A 27,785-nucleotide genomic window follows, 5' to 3' on the forward strand; every position below is an offset into this window, starting at 1 on the left:
TAAATTATTAGTACCTAGCCAATTATCATTTTTTTTGATAATGTTCTGTGTTATTTTTGATGAAGCTGTACTTTAAGAATTAAAAAGTGTGTCCATTTTATATAATCCAACTCTTATGAAAAAGAAAAAAAAAGCATTTAAAGAAACACTTATTAGCCGTAGCAACAAAAGTTCTGCAATGAATTTAGTGTTACTGTTCTGAATCAAGTCACCGTAAATTTTTTGTTTCATTTAAGTTTTTAATCAAATGTCTTGGTAACAAGAGTCTAGGAAATACGCAAATTAATTCATCAGATGCATGTTTCCATTAAAAACTACTTTTTCAAAATTTACTGTCAGTGTATTTATATTTTGTGTGTGTGTGTCTGTCATAATTCTTGAAAACTAGCTCTAGGTGTAGGAAATAGAGTTTAGGCAATATGTCATATATACATGTTATATATATATATATATACATATATATATATATATATATATATATATATATATATATATATAATATATATATATATATATATATATATATAAATATATATATAAATATATATATATATAGGGTAAAGTAGGGTAATTTCGGCAGAGAGATAATTTCGGCACCCCTTCAAAAGACACCTAAAAATATTTATTTATTGGAATATTAAAATTATAGTTGGGTATTGTAGTAAGATAAACAATTTTTTTAAAAATATTAGTTTAAACTTTGATTTTTACATTTTTACATTTTACATCCGAAGGCGAAAGAAATCCTCTCTTACTCGCGTCAAAAAAGCTAAGAGAAAAACAAGATTTTAAAGAAGTCTATATATGCCCAGACTTGACAGAGGCCGAGAGACTACAGGACTTTGAGTTGAGGAAGAAACGAAACGACTTAAATTCGAAGCTTGACGCCAACTCGCCCTTTCGATATGCGATTCGTGGAAACGAGATTGTGCGATTTAAAAAACAACTATAGAGAAAAAAAAATGAAAGCGATAAAAAGCGAAAATTTATCGTATTTATCCTGTATATATTTGAACGCCACTTCACTAAACAACAAGTTTGAGAAATTTAAAGTATTGTGTCACCTGAATGAACCAAACATAATCGGAGTAACGGAAACATGGTTTAGTGAAACTTTAATTACATGTGTGGAAAATTTTTGTTATATCGTAGCGACAGAAAAGATGGCCGCGTGGGCGGAGGAGTTTGTATTTACGTGAATAGCGAAATAACGTCTTATGAAGTAAATGAAAAATGGCTATTGACGACTGACTTAGAACAAATCTGGACTGTACTAGTTTTCGGGAACGACAAATGTTTGGTAGGATGCATATACCGACCAAACGATGTGGTAGATATGGAACTGTTCAGAAATGTTTTCAGAACTGCAAGAGAATATGTGGACAAACGGGGTTTTAAAGATCTTTTAATAATGGGTGACTTTAATTTTCCGAAAATTGAATGGTCAGATGGAGCAGTTCATGCAATAAATTCCAGTGAACACTCGATAGAACATCATTTCTCGGAAATAATAAACGACGAATTTCTAATTCAGCACGTCGCGATACCTACTTTTCAACTAAACGAATCAACGTACGAGAATGCATTGGACTTACTGTTCACAGTAAACGAACAAAGATTATTTCAAGTTGAGACAAATGCGGTATTAGGGAATATAAGCAAAGGACATCTTGTAATTTGCTTTAAATATGCACTCAATCACAATGAGACAAAAACTGTAGCTAGCAATCGGAAATATATTTAAAAAAAAGCTGACTTCGCAGGAATGAACAAATTTTTTACAAATACAGACTGGGTAAACATTTTTGATGCAATTAATGTCCAGGAGATGTACGACACGCTCATTTTTTATGTTAACGAAGCTTGTAAAAAATATAAACCGTGTCACAGCTCGAAAAACAGGACTCTTAAAAGAATTTTTTGGATTGACAATGAACTAAAAGAACTTGTGAAGAACAAAAGACGAATGAGACATTTAAACTGTTGCACAAATTGGAAAAACAAAAATATGGTAAACGAATACAAAGCATTGTGTAAAACAGTTAAAATTGAAACGAGAAAAGCCAGAAAAAAATACGAACGCGAACTGGTCTACAAATCGATTAGAAACAAGAAGATACTATTTAAATATGTGAACGATCAACAAAATGTAAAGAGCTCAATTAAAGCGATAAAAAACGTCGAAGGAAATGTTACAAATACGACTAGTGAGATTGTTGACATTTTAAACGAAAATTTTCAAAACTCTTTCACTAGAGAGGGCGACCAAGTATTACCAGAATTCGGATCGAGATGTGGGGGTAAATATTTAGATTTTGACGAGAGTGCAATTAATTACAGTGACGTAGAAACAAGATTAAGCAAATTATCCATTGAGAAATCATGTGGAGTTAATCAATTGAGTACTATCATTTTAAAAAATTGCGCTGAAGGACTAGCAATGCCAATCACATTGATATTTATGTCTTCGATTGATAAGAGCGAACTACCTAAGCAATGGAAATTTTCGAACATTACCCCAATCTTTAAGAACAAAGGCAGTAAGCTAGAAGCGAATAATTATCGACCAGTATCACTGACTTCTGTGCCGTGTAAAATTCTGGAAAGCATAATAAAAGACTCGTTTTTGGCACATTTTACAAACAATAAATTTTTATCGAAGTGTCAACATGGATTTGTTAAATCTAGATCATGCACGACTAATCTCATGGAAACTGTGGATTATTTAACAGAAAATATCGCACAGAATCGTCCGGTAGATGTGGTTTATTTAGACTTTGCGAAAGCTTTCGACACAGTGCCATACAAAAGACTCGTTATAAAATTAAAAGCGTATGGAATTACAGAAAAGCTGCTAAAGTGGTTAGAGGAATTTTTAAAAGATAGAAAGCAACGCGTAGTCAACGGTGATACTGTTTCGAGCTGGCGCGATATCTACAGCGGAGTTCCGCAGGGATCGGTAATTGGCCCGATATTGTTTGTTTTGTTCATAAATGACCTGCCGGATAGAATACAAAATGTAGCCAAGCTCTATGCAGATGACACCAAAATAATGATCGATGTGAACTCAATAGAGAAAATAAACAGTCTTCAACGAGATATAAACAGTGCTTGGGACTGGTCTAAAGAATGGTTAGTGAAATTCAATAAAGAAAAATGCGAAATAATACATTATGGAAGTAACAATCCAAAACACGATTATTCTATGGATAATGTTGTCCTAGGACAAACTACTATTCAAAAAGATCTAGGCGTATTATTCTCAGCAAACATGAAATGGAGACAGCAAATTATATCTTGCAGCTCGAAGGCAAATAAAATGCTGGGAATGATTAAAAACACATTTGTGAAACTGGATGTGCAGACTCTTAAAGTCTAATACGTGACGTTTGTTCGCCCAATAATTGAATTCGCGGTTCCAGTGTGGTCCCCTCAGCTTAAAGGAGAAATAGAACTGCTCGAGAAAGTTCAACACAGGGCTACGAGACTCAATCCGACTCTGGCAAAAATGAAATACGAAGAAAGACTAGAGATTCTTGGCCTCAGCCCATTATGTGAACGCAGACTTCGTGGAGATTTGATCCAGACTTATAAGTTATTAAATAAGATTGAAAATGTGGACTTTTTAAACGGTTTCAAGCCTAATGATTTTCAAATATCTAGAGGAAACGGTGTCAGGTTTGAACGCGAAAAAACAAAGTGCAACTTAAGACACTCATTCTTTACTAACAGAATAACAAAACCATGGAATAAACTACGTAAAGATGTAGTTAATGCAAAATCAGTAAACAGTTTTAAAGCACAATTAGACAATTGGCTCCTTTTAAATAAAATTAATACTGACACGGCTGTCTAAGTGTGTTATTAATACACACACTCGTCGTCTTCGGGCGGCTACAGCATCTACTACTACTACTACTACTACTACTACTACTACTACTACTACTACTACTACTACTACTACTACTACTACTACTACTACTACTACTACTACTACTACTACTACTACTACTACTACTACTACTACTACATTACAGGTACGTTAATTTATGATTATTAGCTTTTTCTTAACATTTTTACTTTTTTGAAAATGCAGGATAAATGATCTTTTCTCTGAAATTTTTACCAAAAGTTGTTATTTATTTTATTCAAAAATATAAACTGAATAAAATTTGAGCAACAATAAGATGAAACTCAGAGAATGTTACAAGATATAAAAGTTTCCCCAAGGACTGCTCTAAGGAGATAATTTCGGCTTATGAATAGTTGTTAATTTCGGCAGCGCCGAATTTGCCGACCTGTTGTTTCTTTGAAACCAAAATGGAAATAAGCGTTTTAACTACTATGTACAGAAGTTGGTTTTAGTAATTTAGATAGTAATAAAATAATAACGAGTTAGTAAAAAAGTGAATTCGTTAGTGTCTGTGTGAAACTTGATAAAATATTAGTTCCCCACAATATAAATTAAATTTATGTCATATTTAATAACATGTATATAATAAGTTAATAGTTTATTATATACAACAATATATATATATATATATATATATATATATATATATATATAAATAATTTAATTATTATATATATATATTTTGTTATATATATACATTAATTTATATATTATATGTCATAAAATTAATTTATATTGTGTATATTATTATTAAGATATTAATAATATATTTGTAATAAATGTATATAATATATATGTATATATATATAATATATATATATATATATATATATATATATATATATATATATATATATATATATATATATATATATATATATATATATATATAGATATACATATATATATATATATATATATATTTATATATATACATATATATTATGTACATTTATTACAAATATATTATTAATATCTTAACAATAATATACACAATATAAATTAATTTTATGACATATAATATATATAATTAATATAATATAATATATATATAATTAATTTTATGACATATAATATATAAATTAATGTATATATATAACAAAATATATATATATATATATATATATATAATAATTAAATTATTTATATATATATATATATATACATATATATAAACATATATATATATATATATATATATATATATATATATATATATATATATATATATATATATATATATATATATATATATATATATATATATATATATATATATATTTTTGAAACATATATATATATATATGTTTCAAAAAAAATTTAATTACAATGCGGTACTTTAAAATATGCAACTGATGTAATTTAATTTTAAAATATTCAACTGATGTAATTTAACTTTATACAACACTAATTAGACTAATTACTTATAATTATTTTTCGTTAAAAATTTGGCATGTTTATAGAAAATGCATGAAGCAAACTATTTTAATAATAAAAAAAGCGGACTCTACATTTCTTCGACCACAAATCCAAGTGACAACATCAACCAAATTTTCATGCAAAATTCTCAGCAAAATACTCCATAAAAAAGTATGGTAGCGATACACAATATTTATATGAAAATCAAGCCAAACCTTTCTTCTTTTCAAAAGTCGTCAAGGTTTATATATGTTTCTAAAAAGAACAACATCAAAAAACCGTTTGCCTAAGGCTACCTGAGAAAAGTGGTATACTTGGTATAACACTAATTAAACTAATTGCTTATAATTATTTTTCGTTGAAATTTGGCATGTGCATAGAAAATGCATGAAGCAAACTATTTTAATAATAAAAAAGGCGGACTCTACATTTCTTCGACCACAAATTCATGAGAGAACATCAACCTAATATTCAGGAGCAAAATATCCCATTAAAAAGTTAGTAACCATGCATAAAAGTATTTAAAAGATCAAGATTAGCTTTTCTTCTTTCCAAAAAGTATCTATGTGTATATGTGTTTCTAAAAAGAAACTCCACAAAACTACGTCTGTCTCATGCTGTCTAAAAAAGAGTTAAAAAAACGAGAACCAAAATTTTAGCATAAAAATCGGTTCCGTAAATCGCGATTTCCACGTACCTATATATATATATATATATATATATATATATATATATATATATATATATATATATATATATATATATATATATATATATATATGTATATATATATATATATATATATATATATATATATATTTATATATATATATATATATATATATATAAACATTATTTGACAGCATCATATAATGGGTTCAAAACGTGTAAAATATGGTAATTGGTCAAATGAATCGTTAAAACTAGCAGTAAATGCAGTTTTAGTTGATGGTTGCTCGAAATATTCTGCTGCTAAACAATATAAAATACCAAGGCAAACACTACATGACTATATAAAACGAGCGTCTGTTGATAATTGTGTTAAAAAGTTAAGTGCAGGACACCCAACAACACTCTCAGCTTTTCAAGAAAAAGAGCTTGTAGAAGTTCTTCTGACCATGTCACAGAGATTATTTGGCCTGTCTCCAAAAGATGTGAAGCAAATGGTATTCCAGTTTTGTGAAGAAAATGGTATTATTCACAAGTTTAATTGTGGAACTAGGTCAGCAGGAAAAGAATGTTTTAGGGGTTTTTTGAAACGTCATAATAAACTCTCTGTAAGAGTTGCTGAATCAACGTCATTGCATCGAGCCATTGGATTTAATAGAATAAAAGTTAATCGTTTTTATGATGAACTAGAAAAAATAATGTTTAATGCCAATGGAATGCAGATTATTCCACCATGAAACTTATTCAACGTAGATGAATCCGGATTGTCTATATGTCATAAACCAGGAAAAGTTGTTGCCCTGAAGGGAAAACATAGTGTTGGCGGCTTAACAAGCTCGTAAAGAGGAAAAACAATCACAATAGTTTGTTGCCAATCAGCAAGCGGATTTTTTGTCCCTCCAATGCTGATTTATCCACGTATTCGAGTGAGACCTGAATTTTTAGATAAAACCCCAGTTGGTTCTATTTCTGGTGGCAGCAAAAATGGGTGGATAACAACTGGTTTGTTTGAAAAATGGTTTGATCATTTTTTACTAGCAGTCCAGCCACAGTCAAGAAACCAACCAGTTCTTCTAATTTTAGATGGACATTCAAGTCATAAAAAAAATCTTAGTGTTATTATAAAAGCTCGCGAGACAAATGTTATTATATTATCACTTCCATCCCACTGCACACATAAACTGCAACCACTTGATGTTTCATTTTTTAAAAGCCTCAAAATATTCTATAATCAAGAAGTTGGTACTTGGCTTCGTCATCATCCAGGTCGTCCTGTAACTGAATTAGAGGTTAGTGAATTATTTGGAATAGCTTATGGGAAAGCTGCAACTGTTCAAAATTGTCAGTCAGGGTTTAAAAAATGTGGAATATATCCATTTGATAGAAATATGTTTACTGAAGAAGACTTTGCTGCAGCTAAGGCTACTGATCACTCATATATTGTATCAAAAATTTCAAAACCAAATATTACCTCTGAAATGCATCCTACTCTCGACAATGGGTTAGACTCTGCTAAAGATTTAGATCATGTTGATTTTGTCACAGAATGTATTATTGCTTCTCAAAAAGGTAAATCATTTTAAAAGGTGTATTATTTTTACCATCTTCCACCATTTATTTTAAACACAGATTTAATTTGTTTTATATCAAGCAAAATAATAATTTTTCTGTTGTTTTATTAACCTAAAAAAAAATTTCTTAAAAAATTTGTTCAAATTTCTTTAAAACATTTTAACTATTTTTTTAAAATTTACATGTTGAATTTTATTCATCTTCTTTAATTAAATATTTTTATTTAGAATCTGTTTCACCAAACTTATCATTTACACTTCATAAGTCATTAGAATTAGCCACCTCTAATGAAACCTCACAACCTCATGGTGTTACATTTGGATCACTAGCTGGACTTGATATTAAAAATACAAAACGAACAGGTATAAAAAGGAGGGTAAATCATGCTGAAAAAATTACTGGATCACCATATAAATCTCAGCTATGGGAATCTTTAACTTTGAAATATAAGAACAGGCAGCCACGTAAAAAGTGCATTAAAAAAGATATATCTACACATCAAAAGGCACGTTTGAATGACCTTGATGCAAAAGGTGTGATTAATAAACAACTTTGTGCAAAATGTCAATACAGTTATGGTGATCCTGTTGATCCGTATTTAAAGGATAATTGGGATAAATGCCATAAATGCTCTAGATGGTGGCATGAAACATGTGCTGCTATATGTGGTGTTTATGCTAAAAAAGTATTTACTTGTGATGATTGTATGAAACACTGATTCTTTAAAAAAAAGTTATATGTCATATATTGATAAACTGTTTTTTAACTTTCTTAAATAAATCTCTTTTTATAAAGTTTTCTTTGAATTTTGTATTTTATTTTTTTATGTTTAACTAGAGAAGTTATGTAAAATATTATTTTATTAACTTCATATGAGCTTATAAACAAGAATTCTTATTTAAATAGAATTTAGAAATAATCATCGAAATCATAGAAATTAGTAATCATTTCATTTACAATTTTACTTTGGAAGCAAATTTTTCTAATAAGGTTTCTGTTTTGGGTGATATATTCATACTTTACTAAAATAGGTGGTTCAAAAATTATTAATCTTTGCAGTTGCAACGCCCTTAATTAAATGCGAATTAGGTGTAACAGATTCTATTTAAGAGACAATTACTTTATACAATGGAGATTTATAGCTGTTTATAATATTTTAATTATATTAAAGTGCTTTCAACAAACGTCTTAATTTTCTTAAGTATGCCGAATTTACCGTATCATAGTGCCGAAAATACCATACTAGGTCGCTAATTTCGTCATCTTTGAGTGTTTTGTAAAACAAATTTTACATGAAACTTTGTAAGTTTAAAACAATTTTTTAACTATTATTTAATAGATATATCTGCAGGGCATCGATATGCATGATTTTTTAACGTTATTAAAGCAACCGTTGTCTATAAACAACAAAATGGCTTAATACGCCGAAATTACCCTACTTTACCCTATGTATATATATATATATAGATATATATATATATATATATATATATATATATATATATATCAAATCAAATCAAATCAAATTTATTCTGAATAAAGATCTTACTTATGGATATTTACAAATAGTAATGATACTAATCTCATGTATATATATATATATATATATATATATATATATATATATATATATATATATATATATATATATATATATATATATATATATATATATATATATATATATATATATATATATAATAGAGCTAATATTCGATGTTAGAGATAAAGTAATTGAGATTAAGGCTTTTTCAAGGAAATAATCTTATTATAATTGTTTATAAAATGTTTTATACTGATCAATTTAGAAAGACGACCATGTAAACACATCGTTTACTTTTGCAAGTAATTTAATTGCAACTTCATTTTTGAAAAACAATCTTATACATGCATTTATGGTTAAATTGCGCTGTAAAATATGATTTCCTTTTTTATGCTTAAACTCGCTGTAAAAGTGTCGTCACTTTGAAATAATCTATTTTTTTAAATTGCATTTTCACTTCTACTATTTTAAACAACTTTGGATTTTTTTTGTTGCTTAGGTATAAATGTAGGTTTGACGGTCAGCCTGTTACTCGGTAATTTGAAATAATTCTTTCATCGTCAAGTTATAAAAAATTGGACAGAAACTTTGTCAAGTCTTGGTCAAAGTTTGATAGTTCATTTATTTTTTCTTACATTTGTTAAACGAAAATCTTCAAATGTCTTTAATCATTATACCTTTTTTGTGATGTTTTTTAAATTTTAATTTAAGTTCGTTTAGTATATTTCCAGTTTGATTAGAATAGCTATGACTTGCATGTAGTATTTTTAACAAACTAAAGTGTAAAGCATTATGGGCTACATGCAAAGATTATGATTTTTTTTATGTCATGACAACGATGCATCAAAAACAAATTGTAATCATTTATTAATATTGTTTACAATCCAACCCTCTTCTATTGCTTTTATTTTATGTATATATATTTTTATTTAAGATACCCGATTTAAAATAATTAACAAATACTATTTTTTTTTTTTGCGTTTAAATATGTAAAAAACTATATCTTAATTTGTACTGGTGTTGCTTTATTTTTTTATTTCGGTGAAAGTTCAGCGCAAAAATGCTTTAAAAATATCGTTGAAAACTTGACTCTAATGTAAACACAAAATAAAGATAACAAAAATAAACATAAAGACATGTTAGGAACGAAACTGCATAATTATTCATACAACTTGTTGTAGTGACTCTGCTTCCATTTTTAAATTCTTCTTCTTGTGTCGTAATTTAGTAGTTTTTTTTTATATATATTTTTTTACTTTATTATATGCTTAACTTATTTCAATACCTAAAAGTTTATTACCTAATCTTTCAGTTAATTTTTTTAAGTCTTTTCTAATTTGTTTTTCAAACAAAAATATTTGACTGTGTACAAATATATTTGTACACACAAATATCTTTGTACACAGATTTTTTCAAAATTTTTTTATCAGAAGTATACAATTTATATAAATTGTATACTTCTGATATAAATTTTTTGAAAAAATCTATTATTGGTTATGGAGGTTTTCTTCTTCCAAGAAAAATTCTTTAATGGTTTCCGCAATTTTAGCATTCTTTCAATTCCTGGAAAGAGCGATAACAACCTACTTCTTAAATGTGATAATATGTTGTTATAAGTCTGCGTCAACACCTTTGTTCTTTTCCCAAGAGGAATTTTGTGTAGTACATATTTTCAAACTTTTACGTAGATTTAAATAAACATTTGCACCTCTGTAGAAGTGAGACCATAGTACAAGGGTAAAGCCTAGATAACGTGTCTTTTAGACGCAGACCTTTTTATGTTGTAAAAGTCTTACTGCTGTTGTGGTACCCCATGGTTAGACTAATGGGTACACTTGGCAACGCTTTGAATTTGAAGCAGTACTTTTTTTACGTTCTTTGGACATTCTATTATGTTTAAACCTTATTAAACCGTCCAAAGAACGTTTTAAAAACGTATCGTGCCCATTGGGTTCTGAGTGTCACATCAGCTTTCTCATAGCCTGCTGCAAATGCTCAACATTTCTATTCATTTTCAATAATTCTGTTGACAGCAGCATACTTATTAAATAGAATAAAATAATTCATAAGCTTTAATAGAAAGAATACAAGTGAAGCCTTAAAATCACAATGATTTAACATTTACCATGTGCATTCTAAAACATTAACATACTCCATGCATAAAAATTAATAAAAACACATATTCAATGAAAGTCGACATCGAATACTAATAAGCAACAGGTATTGCCACAATTGCTTTTATCAAACAAAACAATTGGATATAGTTTAAATTTAAAATATTCTAAACAAAATTTAAAACAAAAAAAAACATTCAAAAATATTTTCAATATTTATACTTTATTTTAATTATTTTAAACTTTGTTTTGATTATTTTAAATTTAATATAAATTAAATTTAAAACAACCTAAACAAAGTTTAAAACAACAAAAACATTCAAAAATATTTACAATATTATTGTATATATGGTAGGACATACATAATCCAAAAAAGCAAATAATTTTTTATCCTGTTAAAGATAACGCAAAATTAAACTCTCCTTCCATTAAAAGTAGCTACGGAGATGCTCTCAATTTTGAGTAATCCAATAATGGTGCAATATTGGTTATCTTGGCTAATATCGGACAAGATATGCAGTATACACCAATAATGGTAAACAATATTGCAATATTGGCATACAAACATTGCAATATTGTATATATATATATATATATATATATATATATATATATATATATATATATATATATATATATATATATATATATATATATATATATATATATATATATATATACGCGTAACAAAAGTTGTTAAGAAATTAAATTGTCTTAACAGTTTTCCTTAATTATGGACTTTTATTGAATTTTTAACCGCCCCCCTCGATTTTACCCTTTTGCCACATTTATGACTCTTAGTACTTTGTCGGATTTAAAAAATTTTTTTCTATTGTTACAAGACAAAAACTCTTAAATAAAAAAGATTTCATATGAGTGACACGATATAAAATCCGGCGGTCTCTTTGTCTACTAGTGTTGTATTAATAAACTACTTGTTAGATGGCGCCAAATTTTAACTTTTTAACAAAGCCCACGTTTCAACAAGCTTTTCAACGATAATTTGAAAAGAAATGTTCTGACGAGAAATCATTGAGAGGGTTTAAAAAAGTTTTTACAGTTGTTGATAAATCTGGTTTACATTTTAAGGAGGAGGCTGAATAAGTGCGAATTTCATAACTGCGAATCTGCATAAGTGCGAAGCAGTTGCAAGACTGGCATAAGTGCGAACTGGCACAAGCGCGAACTGGCATAAGTACGCCAAAAGAATTCGCAAACATTGGCATAAGTGCGAACTGGCATAAGTGCGAACTGGCATATGTGCGAATCAAGTGCAAAAACTGGCATAAGTGCGAACTGGCACAAGCGCGAACTGGCATAAGTGCGCCGAAAGAATTTGCAAACATTGGCATAAGTGCGAATTGGCATAAGTGCGAACTGGCATAAGTGCGAATTGGCATAAGTGCGAACTTGCCAATTCGCCATATATGCCAATTTGCACTTATGCCAATGTTTGCAAATTCTTTCTGCGCACTTATGCTAATTCGCGCTTGTGCCAGTTTGCACTTATGCCAGTTCGCACTTATGCCAGTCGCACTTATGCAGATTCGCAGTTATGAAATTTGCACTTATTCAGTCGCCCCCTTTTAAGTCTTTATTTTGAAGTTTAGACTTTTGATATTTACATCATGACTAATTTGTGGACGAAGAACATATCTAGCATTGAATAAATCCGGCACGCATGAGTGATCCAAGACAACTAATACAATTTACGCATCTGATAGAGGTTATCAAAGTTTAGGCAAATAGCTATATTATAATAAATTTCGATTTTGCTGTTGTTAGCTTACTTTTCCCATAAATTGACTTTTTATCATCTATTAGTATATCATCCTTTTTAGTATATTTTGTTAAATTTTCTACCCATAAAACTTTTGGACATAACCTATACATTCATCTTTTAGACATTTGGACTTAAAATCAGGCATAACAAAGTTGGCATATTTTTTCGGTTTATGTGAAAAACATGTATATTATTAATAAAGTAGCAATGTTTAAAAAACGCATGCGCACTGTATATGTTTTTTGATCCGTATTGTGTATTTCGCATACAATAGAATAAAAAAAACCTTATATTTTTGATTAAAAATAAGCTTTTTGACGTTTCTCTAAAAGCGTTTTAATTTTATAATTTATGATGAAAATGTTCTATTTTTATAATTTTCGACTAAAAGTATTCTGTTTTTATAAATAAATAAATAAAACGTTCTATTTTTATAATTTACGATAAAAAAAACGTTTTATTTTTTAAACGTCGAACAACATGAAAATGTCGTTTGAAAACAAAATAAAAATTACAAAAGCATTAGCAGCAGATATGTCTTGGATGTTGTAAAAGATTACCATAGGCAACCTGAATTATAAAAAATAGACGAATAAATAAACCATTTCATAAACTTATATAGAGTAAATATTTGAAACAAGGTGGGAATGCCGTCTGGAAAGCGTGAAATCTGTAAGATTTCAAATACTACAATTTTCTCTAGCTTTAAAACACCTATTTGAACATATCAGAAACATAAAAATGTGATCGGAAATCGAAGCAATTGGAAATAAACTTTGTTCTTTTGAATATATATTAAGTTTGGCAATTTGGTATGCCATATTGAATAAAGTAAATATCATAAGCAAGATTTTTCAACATTCCGATTTGGATATCACCATAGCGAATGCACATTTAAAAAGACTTTTAGAATTTTTTGAAAAATACCGTGAAACGGGCTTCAACTCTTCCGTAATAATAGCTAAGGAAGTTGCTGAAGAAGTACAAGTGACGCCTGAATTTAAGATTCAAACTGTAAGAAATTTTTCATCGAGTGAAGAATATTTTAGAATTCAATATTTTCTTATCGTTGTTGATAGTGCGATTAATTCATTCACGAGAAGATTTAAACCTTATAAAGAGCATGAAACATTGTATGGTTTTTTATATAGTATGGATAATATTAAAAACATGAGCGAAGATGAACTTCTAAAATATTGCAGAGATCTATATATGACATTGCAAGATGATATTGATGTGATCGATTTATGTAATGAAATCAAAATATGTCGTCGAGTTTTGCCTTTTAACTTCAGAATATTACAAGCACTGCAATGTTTGTTAAAAAATAATCTATTTGAGTTATATCCAAATTTCGTTACTGCGCTCAAAATTATACAAACTTTACCAATTACAGTCGCTTCAGCGGAGAGATCTTTTTCAAGATTAAAATTAATAAAAAATTATACTTCATTAGCAATTTTGTCTATAAAATCTTAAATAGCCAAAAAACTAAGTTACGATGATATCATCTCCGAATTTGCCATTAAGCACGCAAAGAGATAGATTTGGAATTCTTTGTATTAAATACGTCTATATTTTTTCATTTTAATTCTATTTTTTGTTATTTGATTTATGAAAGATAATTTTGATGACTAAAATGTTAGTTTATTTATTTATAATATTTTTAGTGACTTTTATTTCATTTTTATTATTTTAAATTATTTTATTATATTATTTTTAATATATTATTTTTAGTGTCATTGTTCAACGTGTACAAAAATATAGTGCACATGTAAATAATATGTGTAAAAAATTATATATGTGTACATTATGTACAATAATAATATTTAGGCCTCGCAAGGTTATCCTGCACCGGGCCCCGCATTTGTTCGGGCCGGCACTGGCAGTTATTGTAATATAGTAATATTGTAATATTTTCATTATTATTATATTTATTTACAAAATCATTATTTACAATATTCTCAGAAGATTTACCGCCGGTACAAATAAATAGTTTTTTTTTTTTTTTTTTTTAATGCTTAGCTACAATTAGATTTTAGTTATTGTAAATCAGATAGAGTTTTTTTAGCTGCAAAGTTTGTTGATTGGCGTTTGCTTCCTCTGAAAATTCTACGTTTCTTACTTTGCCTTATTTTATTTCATGTATAGTTATTTCCCATTATTTAATTTCCTATTTAATCAAAATGATAAAAAAATTGAGTAATATAGAGGCATAAAAAAAATGTTGGAAAATCTGTTAAAAACCAAGTCGCCTTGGGTAATAAAAGCATCATATAAAAACTAAAGTTTTAAAGTAGGAGTTACTACATGCGTAGTTTATTTATGAAGCTTAAATGTATTTTGTGGTATAACTATCTTATTAGCTACTTAGCAACGAAATAAACAAAGTGTTACTATGGAAAAATAAATTTGTTTTTTTCCGCTTTATTAAAAATTTATTTTTTATGGGTCAGCTTTTTTTTTTATAAGACTAACTCAGAATTTCTTATCTACCATAAATATGAAAGAATAAGAAAATTTTTGAGTAAATTTTCTTAAAAATTACGGCTATTATTTAAACTTTATTCTTTTTGTTTTCGTTCTTTTATTCTTTTAACACATTTTAGTAAAATTACAATAAAATAATTGAAAAAAAAAAAAAAAGAATCATTACACAATAGGTAAAAATATACAGGTATTTAAAAATTTAAAAAGAACTCTATTTTCAAAATATTAGGTCTTGTCATCAAGAATTCGTAACTTGAATCCTTATAAGTTTCCAATAACTACATAATATGCATAAAATAATAAAGCAAATTACCAAACCTTTAAAAACATAAAAATATATCAACAAAAGACAAAATGATTTCTTTCAGCTTACTCTAGAATGAAAAGTAACTCTATTCTAGGATAAAATGAAAATGTTTTAAAAAGATTTCATCACACAAAAAGCTCTACAAAATGAAATGTTTGATTTTCCTAAATTCGTTTTAAATAATAGTTGCCGAATTTAAATTATTTTTTTTATCTTTTAATGTATATAAGTTATGGAAAGAAACTGGCGAGGAGTTAGTTTAAGGGTTGTACTTAAAACAATGTATATTAAGAACATTAGGCTTATATATATTAGAAATTTCCATTTTAAATAAAGAAGCTTGGTGTAAGTCTTGGTATAAATCTGTCTTCAAAATTTGACGATTGAATTCTTGAAAAAGACTAGCAACTTGTTTCTGATAACGATAAAAAGTTTACGTTTATTGGCATTACTTAAAGCAATATTTGCATAGTTTGATTTTGAATAAATGATAAATTTAACAGAGTTAGACTACATTTATTTAAAGCCTATTTTTGCTGTTCATGTTGTTATTTCAACATTTAACAAAAGCTCATTTTAAACCAATCAGAAACCTTTAAAAATGCAGTTTTTATGAAAAAAAGGTTAGAGTCATCAGCAAATATGGAAATTTTCAATTTTTTTAAAAAGAATTTTATTATCAATTATTTTAATAAATATATAAAAACTCCCAACGATTTTCCAAAAAATCGAGTCATTTTGAGTTTCGCGTGTTTTGTCGTGTAATTCATTTGAATCCGTATTGATTGACATACAGTATATCTTTTAAAGTAAAGAGATTATAAGTTACGTTAAATAAAACTCTCTTTAATACTTTAGAAATACAGATAAAACAGATATTGGACGATATTTTGTAACATTGGTTGCCTACATCAAAGTAGTATACAAATAATATATATTAATAAATAAATATATATATACATATATATATGTATATATATATATATATATATATATATAATATATATATATATATATATATATATATATATATATATATATATATATATTTATATATAAAGTTATAAAAATTTAATATTTTCATTTTTTTTGGTTAAATAAATGGATATATATATATATATATATATATATATATAAATATATATATATATATATATATATATATATATATATATATATATATATATATATATATATATATATATATATCCATTTATTTAACCAAAAAAAAATGAAAATAACAAATTTTTATAACTTTATAAAATTAGGTTAGGTGTCACTCATATGGTTAAAAACCAGTGACACCTAAATAAAATAAACAAACAAAAAATTCAACAGCAATATTAATAAATAAAAGCAAGTGTAAATTAAATTGATTAAAAAAAACTGATTAAGAATAATAATAAATTAAATGAAAAAGACAAAAAAATATGAAAACACTCAAATAATAACAACAATAAAAATAATTAGCAACAACAGCACAAATAATAACAAACTTTACGCAAACGAAAAGACAAGCACAAAATCTACAAAACGAAAACAAAAATTACATAACGAAAAGGCAAACACAAAAACTTCTACAAAATAAATTAAATATTTTTGTCATTTTTGTATATAATGTGTGCACTGAACCATTTAAGTTTATAAAAATAAAGTATTATTTTGGGCACTGATATCATCCGCTAAGATAGATGATAAGATAAAGCATATATTTTTTTGATTTTAGAGGAACCGTGGAAATAGGGTAAAGTAAGCAACTTTAAAACAAGTTAAGCATTAGTTTGAGCAAACTTTAAATTTTAAACTTATTTTTAAATTAAATAAAACAAAAACAGTCAATAGAAAGTTACAAAATGTGTTTTAAAACATGTGGGTTTTCACTCTTGAATAATAAAGAAAATTTGTTATTCAAGAGTTATGACCATGACCACATATTAATTTATTATCAACTTTACTATCGTAAACTATATTTAAATTTATCAACAGATTTTAAATTTCGTAGAAAAATATTGTAAATTACAAAAAATATGACTATACAAATTTTTCGACCCCCCCCCCCCCCAAATGAGGGGGGGTGGTGGTAATTTTGCATGGTCATAAATTTTGTAATTTATAATATTTTTATACAAAATATAAAATCAACCGATAAATTTAAATACAGTTTACGATAGCAAAGTTAAAAATTTCACTATATTAGTGCCCTCACGTTTTGGCAGGGGGAGAGCAAACATTTTAGAGCTTTTTTGTTTCCAGGCCTCCGCCATCCCAAATTTTTGCAAGGTCTCCTCATTTGGCATAGGTATAAGCATACTTAAGTTTGGAGTTTTCACAATGAGTGCAAGTGTCTTATCAGAAACATCAAAAAATCTTGCGGGCGCCCACCCTCTAAAAAATGAAGCGTTGATTTGATGTTGATCAACGTTGATTTTGCGTTGACATTAGCGATCAACGGCAATCAACTATAAATGGATGTTGTAGCAACAGCAATGTTATCAACGGCAAATCAACGTTTATTTAAAAACACTGAGCGTTCGTTGATTTACTGTTGACACAAAACAAATTTATTGAGCTGTTTTCTAACAGCAATTTGCTGTGCAAACAGCATGTTCTGCTGGGATTTTTTTGTTATTTTTGGTGGTAATAAAACGTTTGTTCAAATTTTTATTTTATTACGGTACAGTAATATAAATAAAACCTTTATAGATGGATAGAATAAATGGATAGATAAAAGCTATGAAATGAATATAAACTTTATTGAAAAACATATATTTTGTCAAGTAATTATATTTTCAGTTCTTGAATAAAGATTATCCTAATGAAATTAGGGTAGTTCTTTAACTATTTGAGGATAATAGAACATCTTATTATAAAAATTATAACAATTTAAAATGAAAAAGTCACAACTTGGCAGCAATTTGGCTTATTAATGCTTATTATAATAACATTGCTATTATCATAGCAAATTAGTAATATTTACGACTGCAAGTATTTGCCTGATAAATTCTGACTGCAAACTTAAATCATATAGTACAAAATGCAATTTAAATTGGTTTTTTCTGTATAAGAATAATAATTCCTTAATTTTTTTTTCTTTTGTGATGTAATAAAATAAAAATAATAATGCCTAAATGTGACAGAAGCCTATACATGAGAGAATTTATAAAAGAAAAACGAGATACTGAAAAAAGAATAAAATACCTTCTTGAAGAGTGCAATATTGTTTGTAGATGGAATTGCTTTCATTTAGATTTAGACATTCAAAAGATTTTTGAAGTTTCTGAAGATGTGCACAGCGATATATTTATGATTGCAATCACTTTGCCTGAAAATAAATTTTGTTTAAGTAAAGTTGAATCTTATTATGGTGATGTTGACGACATTGCAGTTGAAAATAGTTTATACAGTAGTGTTGATATTCTAACTTCAACAAAAATTTTTTTATATGAGTGGTCATTAAAATACTGTATAAAATATGATGCTTTAAATGCACTTTTATTTCACTTAAATAAATTTACTCCATCTATACCAAAATGCAGGCAGACATTACAAAAATCTCTTCAAAAAGGTAATGTTTTATATGTCAGTGCAGGCGATTATATATATCTTAGAGTTGAAAGTGCAATTGATTATTATATATCAACAGTTGGAAATAAGGAAAAGCTTGATCTAATTGTAAGTATTGATGGTGCACCTATGTACAATAGTAAAAAGACTTCCATTTGGCCTATACTATTTACAATAAACAGAAAAGGACCATATGCTGTTGAGTACTTTGAAGATTTTATTCTTGAAATGAAAAAATTTCAAACTAATGGGTATAAACAGCTGCATGTGACTATTAAACTTCGCACTGGCATGGCTTTTAAAAATAATTTGTATAAAGAAGAAGGTCACCAACTTGACAAGAGTCTTTCTCCGCTTGTTCAGTTAAATTTCCCAATGGTAACTGGATTCCCATTGGACTATATGCACCTTATATGTCTTGGGGTAATTAAAAAACTTCTAATAAACTGGTGTAAAGGTCCCCGATGTATTAGAATAAGTCAATCTGTTAAAGACAGTATTTCAAATGAACTCATAAATTTACGAAGTTATATACCATCCAATTTTCAATGTAGACCACACTCTTTAAATGAACTTGAGAAGTGAAAAGCAACCGAGTTTTGATTCTTTTTGCTTTATGCTGGACCTGTTGTTTCAAAAAGGAAAAATAAATAAAACTAACTATGACTTTTTTATTTCTCTTTCAATTGCTATGCACATACTGCTTTCTGATAAAATGGTGAAAAATGAATTGTTGCATTTGCTAAATAGTTGCTTATATGGTTTAATTAGAGAAGTAAAAATTTTGTATGGGGAGATCTTGGTAACATACAATGTTCATAGCATGATTCATTTAGCTGATAATTGTGTTAACTTTGGGGAGAGTCTTGATCATCTATCAGCTTTTTCTTTTGAAAACTTTTTGGGTTGAATTAAAAAAATGGTGCGAAAAATGACGTCAGACTGTTGCCCAAAAAGTGAATCAACTAGATGAGAGAAAAAAGTTGGATATTTTTCTTAGAGAAAGGAATGGTAAAGAAATTTCTGTCCAAGTGGTAAATAAAAAGATCACATCAAATCTACGAGACAGAGTTTATTTCATTCAAGACAAAGGGTTTATTTTAGTAGAAGAGGTTTTGGTAGATCTTGCGAAATGCAACACTCTAAATCGTCATTCAGTTCGAAAGTTTTTACCTGATTGTTTTGAAACATCTTATTTAGACATTTGTTATGTAAATTCATTAGCCAACCTAAAAACAATTTTTCTGAAAAAAGAACTTTTGAAAAAAGGCTTGACGATACCTCTTCAAAAAGGTGGTTATGCTTTTTTTTTCTGCTTAGACATTGTGATATTGCTTATGATCACTGATTTCTTGAATTAAAACACATATTTTGATTATACTTGCAGGCCATCAATTTTAAAAGAATGTCTGTGCATGTGTCATTATGTAAAATTTGTTATAAATTTGTCAATATATAGTTCATTGAATAATTTTAAAGTGAGTTTAATGCATTTTAATTTATAAATTTTTTGTGTGAAACAAATAGCTGGTATGTTTATAGAAATAATAAAATATTTACGCTGGTGTTTTACATTAATAAATATAAAAAGCGTTTTACAAAGTTCATTGTTTTTAATTTCTAATGTATTTTTAATTTTATTTTGTAACTTATATAAGATTGTTTAGAATTAAATTCCACCAGAATATTGAAATGTCATTTGCCATTGTTGAATTTTTAAATGGAAAAATTAAAGTAGTGGTAGTGATTACTAAAAGTTGGATGAAAAATGATGGTAAAACGCTTCTGGAATTTATTTAAAATATCCGCTGCGATTCGTAAAGCTGTCACAACCTTGCAGGCACCAACCTCTGATTGGAAGATATACCCAGCTAGGATTTTATACACTACATGTTTGCATATTACTATAAAAAAATGTAAAAAAATTGAATTAGATACTGAACTGTATGTTTTGACCAGGGCACTGGAGAGGATAAACATGTGCTGGTGCAAATTTATTTTGGGCCCCCCTTCACAATATGACAATTCTCTCATTTTATATCACTTATTTTAAATCCAATATTCCAACGGGCATTTGTTTAAATTATATGTTCTGAATGTCATTAGAATGTTTAAAGAAGATTCTTAACAATTTTTTTAATCGTTGACAAAAACATTTTTATTTTGGAGTCTTTATAAAAAAAAGTTTTTTTAACAATGTTTTTAGTTTTTTTTTTAAACTTTTAGTGTTTTTTAAAAACTAAAAAATTCATTAATTTTCATGGGTTTTTCATTAAAATTCATTAATTTTTATGCGGTGCACCAACTGCACCCCATTCTCTCATTTTATTAGATATTGATAAATGTGAGGAAGAACTATACAGAAGATATTATTTTGATAGCTCAAATAGCCAAAGAACATCTAACGTGATTCTAATATAGCAGGTTAACTATTTTTGTAAAAGTAACATAATGGTTTGTTAAAATAAACATGCTTATTTTTTTACTGAATTATAAATGTTTTTAAATCGATATCAATTCCCCATTTACTCAGTGAAATAGCAAGCTTTTCAGTTGCTGAAAATAACATTGACTTCTCGAAAGAAACTAATCTATCTCAAGGGAAAATGATAATGTCTTCAAATATATTGGTAAAAAAAAAGTCCTAATGTTGCTTTTGTTCTAATTAAAATCTGTGTGCGTGTGCAGTAAAAAAATTAATAGAAATCAGAACTATATGTTATAGAATATAATTTTGTTGACAAATATTTTATAAATATATGTTTGTTGACAAGTTTAAATAAAAATCACTATATAATGTTTAAAAATTTTGTTTAATTTTTGTAGGTATAATTTATCTATACCTAGGTAGAAAATGGCTCTAAAAATTTAAGACATTTGTCTTGCCAGGGTAAATAAAATTTTTAAGAATGTACATTTCAATGTGTTAATCAAAGTTTTATTTATTTTTTCCGTTTAGGTAATTTTTTATGGTTAATTTTTTACAAAATATTTTACATAAATAATAATAATATTATTTATTTTACTACATTTTTTTTTAAGATTTTCAAAACGTTGCGTTGAGTTGGATGGCAAAAATATATAAAAAGGTACTACTGTTGCTTTTTATTTTAATATCAAGGATTGCATAAGACCCCCACAAATTTTCAAAATTTTGAATCAAATCAGAAAAGTGATTCAAGAGTCAATTTTAAAAATCCATGTATTGAAATTAAGATTAATATTTAATGAAAATTAATATAAATTTCATTCATATAGAATGAACATAATATGTATTCTGACCCTTAAGTAATTTTTATTTTTGTAATAATAGATGAGTTCTCTTAGTCGTTGTGGAGGTAATACTCCATATAAATCGGCTTTTGCTTTTGGAAAGTTGTTGATGAGCGAGGATGCTGGGGCCTGTTTTAATGTCTCTGGTGGTTCATTGAAGATAAATTTTAAAACATACACCCTGTATCATATGATAGTGGGTTAGAATGGTTTTATGCATTTTTTTAGATTTTTTTTTTTTACAGGAAATATATTTTGTTTGCCCTAGTCAGTCATTTATGTAACTATTTGCTATAATTTCTGCTGTTTGATTATTTTTTAATTTGATTTGAATTTTTGATTTAGATGCGATTACACGACAGCATCATGATGCAAAAATTTGCGAATGTTGATCAGGCATTTCGAAATTTTTAAGACAATCAGGAACACGACTCAATCAAAAAGTTTTAAAAATGAACAATGCTGCAAACGCTAAATAAATTGTTTGAAAATGTAAATTTTGTGTTAAATTCAATAAAAACTTTCTTACTTAACGCAGTGCCTACTTTATTTCATTATTCTTTTGAGTTAGCTTTGAATTACTCTATCTATAAATTTTTTGCTAAATCCTTTATTTACAGCCTGTTTTTTACAAAACAAATTAAGGTATGAGCAATATGTATAAATTTTATATATAAATATTTTATATATGTACATATATACATACATAATATATATATATATATATATATATATATATATATATATATATATATATATATATATATATATATATATATTATATATATATATATATATATATATATATATCAATTATTAGAAAATCACTTAACAAACATTTTTTTCAATTAACACAGTGTTTCATCAATAAAAAGACTCATCAGAAATAATGAGTTTTTTATTGATGACAGCATTTCTGATGAGTCTTTTTATTGATGAAACACTGTGTTAAATGTAAAAAAAAATTTGTTTAGTGATTTCCTACTAATTTATAATTGCTCTGTTCTTCTAAGAACATTGAGCACTCTATTTTGTAGAATACATTTTAAAGTTGTTTAAATATATATATATATATATATATATATATATATATATATATATATATATATATATATATATATATATATATATATATATAAACTTATAAACATATATATGTTTATATGTTTATATATATAAAAAAAATATATATTAACTATTTACGAAATATATATATGTTTATATATAAATATATAAACATATATATATTTCGTAAATATTTGATATATATTTTTTTGATATATGCATCAAAAAGCGATATCAAAATGCCGTCGACTATTATAAAAATCAGTGTTGAATCACCAGAAAAAATGTTTGTTGATTAAACGTTGAAAAGCAACATTCGATCAACGTTTTTTATAAACACCAAATCAACGTTGATAAGTGGCTAACATTTTGGACAAAAAATCAATATGGAATCAATGTTGACGAGAAACATTGAATCAACATCAAATCAACGCCTCATTTTTAAGCGGGCATGAGAAGAAGTAGGACACTTTTTTTCCTGTCCTACTTTACTCCTTTGTAAAGCATACGCTATAAAACTAAAACTACAGCCGCATAAAGCTAAATAACAAATTTTAGAACTAAAATGTTACATTATAAATAAATTTCTGTATAAAATACTTTCAAAAAAAAAGCGGATTCTAGCACCGCATGGAGACAGCTATGTCAGCTAAAAAGAAGGCCAAAAATCAATTTGTTTACAGTAAATAACAGTAATCAAGCAACGCTTCTAAATACAATTATTCGACTGTCCCACTTTTCCCGCATTCCACTTCTCCCCACTCTCCCCTAAATTATTAAAAAGTAAATTATTTATTTGATATATTATGTTAAGTTCAATTTAATTTTTATATCACGTTATGTTTAATTTTATTTCTATGTTTAAAATACTTTATATATTATTTTTTTAAAAAAAACATGTTAATGTTTATAATTTTTATATCTCAATTTATATTTCTTAGTTGATGAGTTTCACAACTTCCACGGCTCTAATGGAAACGTTCCATTAAAGGAAATGACGAAGTTACAAAGATTTATAAAATTGCTTGTTTTATTTTGTTTGATTTTTTCGCGAAGGATTTCTGATGATGAAGCCAAAGGGCTCTATGAAAAAAATTCCTAAGATATTTTTGATGCGGCAATGTTAATTGAGAAAAAGACAGGGAAGTGATCAGAGATTTCACTTTTAATTACACCTTTTTTCAGAGATTTATAAAAAGCATCAGTTGTTAAGATATTTTCTAATAAAGTAGCTAGTGCTGCATTTGTTCTTGTAGGCTTTTTATTTAAAGATATTGCCTCATATCCAAATACATCATTATACAACTTTTTAACTTCACAATTGGTAACATTCAAAGTTAATGTCTCTTAAGGTGGTAGTCTACTAAAAAAATACTGATTTTGAAGTAAAATGTCAAAATTTAGTTTTTGGACTCATTTTTATTCAAGTTTTATCCTTTTTTATTTGATATAACCATCTTTTATTTTTAATTACATTAAACATTTAAAAAATCCATTTTATCAGAGTTAATAAAAATTATTGACCTTAGCAACGCCTTAGCAACACAAAAAAAACCATAGTTTAAGCCCTAAAATCTATGCTTAAGCTATGTTAAGCATCTTTTTTATATTCATAAACTGTTGAGCTATACTTTAAAAGCACATTTGTTGTAAAGTGTGCTTTAAAAGCACATTTGGTGTATAAAAAATAAAAGAGTTGAGCTAAACTTTAAAAGCACATTGTTGTGTGACTTTAAATTGTTGTTGTAAATTTTATGTTAATATCAATTAATGTGAGATATATATTTTAAATATGATTCAATAACTTTAGCTTTTTATTAAGTATATATAAAAATGAGTTCAGGAGGAAAAGAAAACCTAAATCAAAAATATAAAGTTAGCAACAAAAAAAACATTTCTAGAAAAAAAAAAAAGAAAATGGAACTGTGTTATACCAAATAGAGTATCTTGTAAGACCTCAAATGTTAATCAACCCTCTAGTTCCAGCGAAAGAAAGTTATCTTCCAGCATTCAAAACGATAGTTCTAATGTATCAGATTATTTCATCTTTATTCATTTTCATGTGTTGGAAAATATTGCTCAGTCTCTTTCATGCCCAGATTGTTTTTGCAACATTAAGCTTATTGATTATCCCAATAAAAGAAAAGGACTTTCACATAATTTATCACTACAATGTTGCAATGAAAAATGTAGTTTTCTTAAAAATTTTAATACCTCTCCAGAAATAAATAAACAAAAAATAATTCAAGGAGCCAATTTAAAGGAAATAAACACTCGAGCTGTTATTGCTTTTCGAGAAATTGGCTGCGGATATGCTTCAATGAAGACATTCATGTCAGTTATGAACATTCATTCTTTAGCTAAAGGGGCATTTCACAACATAGACTTGCAGGTTAAAAATGCCTATAAAAAAATTGCAACAACTAGCATGAAAAAGGCAGCTATAGAAGCTCCTTATACTGAAATTGTAAATAATATTCGTTGCACTCAGGTTTCTGTTGATGGCTCGTGGCAACGACGTGGTTATTCTTCTTTGCATGGCATTGTTACAGCCATAACAGGTGATAAATGTGTTGATGTTGAAATCAAGTCAAGACATTATTATGGTTGCAAAATGTGGATAGGTAAAGAAAATACCTTAGAGTACGAGCAGTGGAAGTTAGATCACAATTGTCAAATAAACCATGAAGGGTCTTCAGGATCCATGGAATCATCAGGGGCAGTTGACATATTTCATCAGTCCATTTCAAATCGAAACTTAATTTATAAAGAGTACCTTGGAGATGGTGACACAAGGTCATTTTTAGATGTTGTAAAATCAAAACCTTACATTGAACGAGGAATAATTCCAATAAAACTTGAATGTATTGGGCATGGTCAAAAGCGTATGGGTACCCGATTACGAAGTTTAGTAAAATTATACAGTGGCACTAAAACACCATTGTCTGGTAGAAATAAACTGACAGATAAGATAATAAATTCGATGCAGAACTACTATGGCATCGCTATTAGAAGGAATATTGATAATATTTATGCTATGAAGAAGTCTATATTTGCCATTCTTTTCCACTTTACCAATATTCCAAATCAAGATGAGCGACACCAGTTTTGTCCTCGTGATGCTGAAAGCTGGTGCAGGTATTGGTGTAAAACAAAGCAGTGTATACCATCAAATTCAATTCCAGTATGGATTAAAAACCTGCTAATGCCAATTTATAAAAGCTTACAAGACGATCAACTGCTATCTAAATGTCTTCATGGTAAGACACAAAATCTGAATGAGTCCTTGAATGTCATTATATGGTCCAGAGTTCCAAAGAGCACTTTTTTCAGTAGAGAAACAATTGAAATGGGAACTTACTCTGCTGTTATTCATTTTAATGATGGTAGTAAAGGTATTTTGGATGTTTTAAAAGAGTTCAATTTGACTGGGTATATAACAGTGATGACTTCTATTCAGTTTGACAATTCTCGTGTGAACCAAATGAAACGAAAGTCAACAAAAGAGTGTATAAAGCAAAGAAAAAAGTTAAGATCAGAAGCCAAAGGGTTCAGTGATAAACTAAAGTCAAATAAAATTAATTAGTCATATATTTCTGTTGGACATTAAATAAGATTTTACTTGAAAAAAACTTTAAATGCGTTTTTTACAAATTTTGATTTTTGTAATACTATGGTAACTTTGAAACGTAATATCTTTGTATTGGCTAATGATTTTCGCATGAAATTTTCTGTGTATACTCAGTATACTCAATAAATTCGGTTAACAGATGGAATTTTTAAAATTCATGTTCAATATCTTTAAATAAAAAAATTAGTTCACATTTTAAGTGAAACTACTTAGAATTTCAAGCATGTTTTCAATAATTTGTAAAAAAATTTAAAATAAGTCCTTAAATTAAAAATCCATCTGTCAGCCGGAATAAAACATAATAATGCATTGTTTTACAAAGTTTGAACCAGAGAAAATTTATATAACGGAAGATATTACGTCACAAAGTTATTCAATTTTAGGCATTTTTTAGGCAGTTTATCTGCCATTATGGATGTCAAAAAAGTTTAAAAAAAAAAAT

At 27.3% G+C, this 27,785-nt stretch overlaps 1 protein-coding gene across 1 annotated transcript; it reads left to right on the forward strand.

The window, feature by feature from the left end:
• The first annotated feature begins 6,824 nt into the window (after positions 1-6,824).
• Positions 6,825-8,291, forward strand: LOC136085294 (uncharacterized). Its single transcript, XM_065806587.1, has 2 exons — positions 6,825-7,570; positions 7,801-8,291. Exons 1-2 carry the CDS (start codon positions 6,904-6,906, stop codon positions 8,289-8,291), a joined length of 1,158 nt encoding a protein of 385 aa, XP_065662659.1. The 5' UTR covers positions 6,825-6,903.
• The last annotated feature ends 19,494 nt before the right edge of the window (positions 8,292-27,785 follow it).

The sequence above is a fragment of the Hydra vulgaris genome, chromosome 09 (assembly GCF_038396675.1).
Source record: "Hydra vulgaris chromosome 09, alternate assembly HydraT2T_AEP".
NCBI lineage: Eukaryota > Metazoa > Cnidaria > Hydrozoa > Anthoathecata > Hydridae > Hydra > Hydra vulgaris.

What these genes read in the sequence shown, in the direction of transcription:
- LOC136085294 (XM_065806587.1), top strand. Translation starts at nt 6,904, where the DNA reads ATGCTGATTTATCCACGTATTCGAGTGAGACCTGAATTTTTAGATAAA. An exon ending in TATTATTGCTTCTCAAAAAG is followed by an intron (nt 7,571 to 7,800) that starts GTAAATCATTTT and finishes ATTTTTATTTAG; the next exon opens with AATCTGTTTCACCAAACTTA.